The 7,338-nt window shown below is 33.1% G+C and overlaps 1 protein-coding gene across 1 annotated transcript; it reads right to left on the bottom strand.

Annotated features, from left to right (window-relative positions):
- Positions 1-337: 337 nt before the first annotated feature.
- LOC128198420 (facilitated trehalose transporter Tret1-like) lies at positions 338-4,080 on the bottom strand. Its single transcript, XM_052883900.1, has 4 exons — positions 3,954-4,080; positions 2,649-2,770; positions 2,423-2,561; positions 338-1,537 (listed from the first exon to the last, which is right to left on the bottom strand). Exons 2-4 carry the CDS (start codon positions 2,724-2,726, stop codon positions 642-644), a joined length of 1,113 nt encoding a protein of 370 aa, XP_052739860.1. The 5' UTR covers positions 2,727-2,770; positions 3,954-4,080; the 3' UTR covers positions 338-641.
- Positions 4,081-7,338: the final 3,258 nt, after the last annotated feature.

The following is a 7,338-nucleotide window of genomic DNA, read 5'->3' as shown; positions in this document are numbered from 1 at the left end:
ATGAATACCAATTCTACATATCTATAAAACTTGCAATAACTCCATTACAGTCGTACCTACATATCTAAAATAATTTATTACAAAAATTTGCGTCAATAAGTGAATAATCACAAAAGTTTTTATGTGCTTTTCATTAATTTTAACCCATAAACACTGTACCATAATTATTCGTGATTAGATTCTAAATTCACTTTTGTACCAAACTTCAAGTTTACCCAACATTATTCAATCATGTAATAACGGTTGCAATTTTTTATCATACGATGTATCTAAATTAGTCAGTACCACATCTTTTTTCAAAATATTTCCTTCCTCGTCATCTATAAAATATTTTTCTATATCTTGAATTGTTTTGTCTTTTGTTTCTGGTAAAACTTTATATAAGCTACATATAAATATTGACGATATTACAGCAAATAACAAAAATGTTCCATGGGTGTTAAGATATTTTAAAAAGTAAGGAAATACTTTTAAAGTGACACCCATAATAATATTACTATACAATGTGAAAATGAATAAAAACAAACTCCTATCTTTTAATGGTGTTAACTCACTTGAAAAACACATAGACATTATCATTGGACCGCAACTAATACTTACTGAAAAGGAGATTAAAATGAACAGTGTTAAATATTTGTTTTCTACTCAACATTAAAATGTATTAAGTACAAATATATTGATAAAATAAACAAGCAAACAACACCTATAGAAGCACATCCTAATAATAATGTACGTCTTTTGAGAAACCTGTTAAGAAAAACACCAATATACATTCCTAGCACAGTAATACCATCTAACACAAGCATTCCTTCATACGCCATTGATTCACTTGAACTAATTTTTTTAATAATATCTAACACGTAACCCGTACAAGCCATTTTTCCAGAAAAATGGTACAGGCCGATTGTTAGTATTGAATACAACAGTGGTTTATAAAAGCTTTTGCGTTTGACAGTACGAATTAATTTGATGATTTTATTATTCTTGAATCCATTTCTTTGTTCTTGTTTTCGCTTAAATTGTTCTCTTTGCAAAAAAATAAGTTCCTTGAGCTCTTCTTCAGAAACATTATCCTGCCCTTTCAACCACCGATGAGATATCGCACATTCTTTAAAACGGCCTTTCTTGGCTAACCAAACAGGTGACTCCGGCCATAACAATATACTAATATTGTAGATGCAGCAAACAAAGGCAACTATGCAAATATTTTTCCAATGAAAAAAAGTTCCAATGGCATTCGACACCCAAACACCCCAATAAAATGTAGCACCTTTGAATGTGATCAAAATTCCCCTATACTTGGGTGATGTGTATTCAGTGAGAACCATGATAGACATTATTATAACTATTGTTGGAAGTATTCCAGATAAAAAACTACTCACAAAAAGTTCAGTAACAGTAGTACTAAAATAACTCAACAAAATGCTAATCATTGTAACAACCCATGCAATAATGAACGGTAGTTTCCTTCCATATCGTGCAGCGATTATTGGAATTGTTGATGTCCATATTACGGCTCCATAACTAGAAATAGAGACTGTAAATAAAAAAACGAGTATTAAAATGGTAATTAGATAAACAGACTTCAAAAATGGTGAACTTAAATATTCCTCCCTTCAAATTTTGAATAAGTTTTGTCACTTGGTAGGCTACTTATTACTTAGTAAATTAATATTTGGAGCCTTGATATCCCAGTGGATATGACCTCTATCTCCGATTACGGAGGGTGTGGGTTCGAATCTGGTCCGGGGCATGCACCTCCAACTTTTTAGTCGTGTGTATTTTAAGAAATTAAATATCACGTGAAGGAAAAACATTGTGAGGAAACCTGCACTCCAGAGAATTTTCTTAATTCTCTGCGTGTCTGAAGTCTGCCTTCAGTGGTGAACTATTGGCCTAACCCCTCTCATTCTAAAAGGAGACTCGAGTTCAGCAGTGAGCCGAATATGGGTTGATACTGATGATGAAATTATTATTATTTAGTCGCTTGTTGTGCTAAAAATATCCTTGAGACAAACTGAAATTTGAATTTGACTTTTATCATTATTATTATATAACTAGCGGACCCGGTCAAGCTTCGTTTAGACATAAGTGCACTTATTCTTTATCCCTACTCTACCCTTCTATACCTCTACCCCTACCCTACCCCTACCCTACCCCTACCCTACCCCTACTGCTTGACTCTTAAACGTTTGTATGGGAAATAGAAAAGGGCAGATTTTAGGGTTTTCCCGGAAATCATTTGATTTTTTCTCACCTTTTAAACCTTCCCTATACCTCCACAAACATTTCAAGACCAAGATAAGGTAAATCCGTTAAGCTGTTCTCGAGTTTTAGCGAGACTAACGAACAGCAATTCATTTTTATATATATAGATAGATCGTCAGCCGATATATACTTTATGTAATCAATATTAACTTACACAGCCAGGATACCATTTCCATAGAAATAATTTCAGTAGAATTTGCCTCTTTGCGTATTTGAGGCACATAAACAGTCGGTGCACCGAAAAACAAACCACTAATAAAAAAGTACGATGTAACTCCACTGCAAACAAACATCTGCAATGGTCAAAACGCAGAGGTCAGAGGTTGAGAAATAACCATCAGAAATCGTGTTAACAATAATACACCACTAAACATTCTTACCTGTCTAATTAAATAAATCCATGACGATTTTGTTGAACTAGAATTTGGTAATTTATATTCTTCGGAAGTTTCTTCCATGATAATTACAGTTTAATATTTATTAAAACTATTAATTTGTGATCCTGGAACCAATTTTTTAATAAAAGGGACGTGTTAATGTAAATATGTTCGTAAGTTATATGAGAATTAAACTTATTTTTCGTGTTATCTATTCATACATTTACATATTCATTAAGTACGTAACGTAAATTAGCGACAAAATGATAAGAAGCACAAAATCTAATTGGAGTCGACTAGTTAATTTGAACTTGAACTTCTTTTAAAATTAACGAATTTAATGATTGTGGTATAATTTTCGTTTTGTACAAAAATATTGTTTTTTTCTTTCTTTCCTGATTGTGAAAGTGCTGATGGCTTCTTAATGGGACCTCAAAGGGGGGGTTTGGGCAGAAACATCGCCTGATGGGGCCCGAATGCTACTTTCTCCGCCAGATAATTGATATAGTAGATATAATAGGTACAGTAAGCCTAAAAAAGTATTTGCCACCGTGACCTTTATGTAGATCTACAAGAGAAATATCTCACCATGCGTTGTTTTATATCTCAATCTGGCAGCATTTTCAATCGATATACATAAATTTAATTATTATTTGTTATGGTCATAATCTTCAATAACCTTGCCTAACAAATATTTTTTATGCTAAGCCGCATATATGCGAGGGTATTCAAGGATACGAGAGGCAAATAAAATTGAGTCTGTAATAAAGTTAGTAAAACATATGGATTTTTCATTTGTTGAAAATAATCTACTAAAAACTGCTTTTCCTGCTAATTTTATTCTTTTTCGAGATTATTTCGATACTGCGCAGTATACGAGCAGTATTTTGGGCAATTTGGAATCAGGTACGTTTTCAATGATTCAGTGACAAATTACTGACTGTGACCTCAGAATCTTAAATCACGATACAGTCTAAGATGGAAGCAGGCTTATTTGAAAATATTATAAAATAATTAACATATGTTGTTGAGTTTTGTTAAGAAAGATATTTAAAAAGTGGTAACTAACATTTTTGAACAATTTTCTGGGGACATGTTTGTTATTGGACGCACCGAAGCCAGGAATATGGCATAGAAGGAAAACGACTACTACCATGGTTTGCTACGTTCATGATTTTGTGCGACTTGCCAAGAATATCACATAATTATAAAGAGTTTTAGCAGTATGATCATGACGATTAGTGTAGTTCGATATATACTTAAAGAGCGTAAATAATTTTATTGTAAAAGACGTGAAAAATTACATACATAACCAAGACACTGAATCCATGCTGATCGCGTCAGTCGAATTTGCTTCTTTCCATATTTGCGGAATAAAAACTGTAGGCGCACCAAAAAACAGTCCATAAATGAAAAAATATGTTATTACTCCACTACATATAAATGTCTGAAAGAAAAGATAAGATTTTATGTCCAAAATGTATAAAATGAACATAACGCTGCATTATAACTAGGGATTGATGCATCGTGAAATGTTTTATTATCTATAGGTTTTGCGGCTTTAGGGTAAAGAAGTTCCTATATCTTCTCTCACTGCTCATATTGTTCTTCCTGCCAATCCAAATTTGCTATGATCCTACTAAAGCAGCTTTGGATGGCCATTCTAATGCAGGCCTTACTGCAGTGCTGGCGAAGCTCTTAGGTTATAAGCAAGTAAAGATAAATTAATCAATAAATAGTAGTTTTTCAATGCGCATAAGCAATAATTACCTATGTCTTTGAGGATTATTTTATATTTAATTCTTACCTGTCTATGTAGCGGAGTCCATGAAGATATTGTTGTGTTAGAAGCGAGAGTTTCTGCGAGATCTAGATTACGTCTCTACGACCGTACACATTTTACCTCTTTATATTAGTATAGACGTCGGTGAACGCATATTGTTTATGTGTGTAACTACTCGTAATAACTAAAAATCTAAATATGCTCTATGAAAAGAAATGCCTCCAAAAGTGTTCAAAGATTTGTTCATGAAACTTTCTGTCATGTTGGTGTCCTTAATTGATTTACAATGGTCTAATCATGCGATATCACTTTCTTAAAATGGCGGCTAATCTTTGAACCCCATTTAATTATTATTTATTTTATTTTATTTTTATTTATTTTATTTATTTATTTTTAAGAAAAATCAACAGCGTTACCAAGAATACAATTATACAATATTTCCTGTATGATACAGCCAATTACAGATTTTCCATAGTTATAACAATTTATAAAAAACACAATCTGAGAATACATTCAAGAAAAGGAAATAATAAAGAAAAAGAGAGAAAATAAAATCACATTAAAACGTATGTACGAGTGAACGTTGGTATAAGAAATTGTGTGTGTGTGTGTGGTTGACTGTGGTGTGAGTGTGGTGTGTGTGCGTGTGCGTGTGTGTGTGTGTGTGTGTGTGTGTGTGTGTGTGTGTGTGTGTGAAGACAGTGTGTGCTAAGTAATTAACTATTTAGTTTCCGCTAGATGTCGCTTAAAAGTCTTTTTTGAATACCGGAATATGTCAATTTGTGCGTATAGCTTATTGTAGCTATCTGTAACTCTGGTCATTACCGAGTTCTTAGTAAAGACTTTCCTTTTATGTGGCACTTGGAATAACGTCTTTCGGCGGAGTCGAGTAGGAGCTGCTATTAATTTAAGTTTTGATAACAAGTGAGGACTATCAATATGCCCATTTACTATATCATATAACAGTGACATATCAGCAATTTGCCTTCTCTGTCCTAAGGTTTGTAATTTATAATGGCCACAGTTGTCATCGTAATTTAGAGGAACAGTATGTGTACGAAAATTTAAGTGTTTAATAAATTTACGTTGAATTCTCTCTATATCTTCCCTTGGCTTTATATAATATGGTGACCATACACTACTACAGTATTCTAAATTGCTGCGGACATATGCAAAATAAATAGTTTTAAGTGTATTGATATTATGAAAAGGCTTGCAGGTTCTTAATACAAATCCCAGCATAGAGAAAGCTTTAGTGGTGATTACATCAATATGCTCATTGAAAGACATTTTGTCATCTAGTATAACTCCTAAGTCACGCGTTTTATCTACCTTAGAGATTGTCTTTCCATCGATACTGTAATTAAAATTCACTCTATTTTTATTTCTAGTGAAAGTTATATGCTGACATTTACCGATATTGATTTGTATTCTGTTATCTTTATAGTACTGGGAAAGTAGGTTTAGGTCTTGTTGCAACTTTAAACAATCGTTAACATTTTTAATCTCTAAATAAATTTTTGTGTCATCGGCGTACATTAAAAAATTTGAATTAAGAAAGCAACTATAAATGTCATATAAATATAAATTATAAAATAGTGGTCCCAAATGAGAACCCTGTGGAACACCAGACGGGATCTCACAGAAATCTGAACGACTGCCACCAACTACAACGGCCTGTGAGCGGTTAGACAAGTAAGATTTAATCCACCTCAGAAGGTCTCCGTGAATTCCCAAATATTCAAGTTTCTTGAGCAGGATTGTATGATCGACACGATCAAAAGCTTTCTCAAAATCTGTGTAGATCACGTCTACCTGCACGCCCTTATCCATAGAAACTAAAATGTCTTCTGTAAATGACGTTAAGTTTGTTAAAGTTGAACGACCTTTAATAAAACCATGTTGTTCTGTAGGGATCGTATTAATTAAAATAGGATATAATGTGTTATAGATAATTTTTTCTAGCAATTTACCAAATATATTCAAAATTGAAACTGGACGATAATTTTCAACCAGGCTTTTGGTACCCTTTTTATATATCGGCACAATATGAGCTTCTTTCCATTTAGTTGGAAAGTACCCTTCCTTTATTGATCTATTAAAAATTATTAACAAGGGTGAAATAAGAGACTTTCGCGCGGAGTTTATAAAATAAGGCGGTATTTTGTCACTCCCGGAGCTTTTAGAAGTGTCGAGCTTGATGATCAAACCGCTTATGTCATAAGCGTCAACGTGGAGGGACTGAGAGTGTGGAGTAGAAAGGTTAACTGGGGGAATGAGTTTTAAGAGAGGATACTCATTTAGTGGGTGAGAGAACACATTGTAGAAAAACTTATTAAACGCTTCGGCGTGGTCTTTACTGGTAATAGACTCAGCATTTTCATACTTTAATTTTCTAGGTAGATTTGTGGTATTACGCTTAGATTTAATGAAGGACCAGAATTGTTTTGCGTCCTTTTTTAAGCATTCTTCATTAAGTTTAATATATTTAGTGTAACATTCTGATTCTACCGTCTTTTCTCTCTTCCTTAGTCGGGAAAATTCTAGGTAATCTAAAGGATCTTGGTATTTTTTCCAGCGTCTATGAATTTTAGACTTTTCCCGAATAATTTTTATAAGAGACTTATTATACCATTTGGGATATGTGTCATTTTTCTTCGTTATAGTTAAAGGTACGAACATAGAAATACATTTATATAGGTGTTCATAAAACCGATTGACTGCTTCATCCAAAGATCCATCAGATAGGCATTCTTGCCACGGAATTGCCATCAGATAATTATTTATACTATCATAATTGGCTTTATGAAATTTAAATTTCACCCGAGGTTCGTATGGTAAAGTTCTAATAGTCAAAGAAGCTACGTTAATTAATAAAACCGGGTGAAAGTCGTCTTGCTTTAGTAAAGG

The sequence above is a fragment of the Bicyclus anynana genome, chromosome 10 (assembly GCF_947172395.1).
Source record: "Bicyclus anynana chromosome 10, ilBicAnyn1.1, whole genome shotgun sequence".
Taxonomy (NCBI): domain Eukaryota; kingdom Metazoa; phylum Arthropoda; class Insecta; order Lepidoptera; family Nymphalidae; genus Bicyclus; species Bicyclus anynana.
Note: the sequence above shows the minus strand (reverse complement) of the source record. Positions and strands in the feature narration are given on the sequence as shown.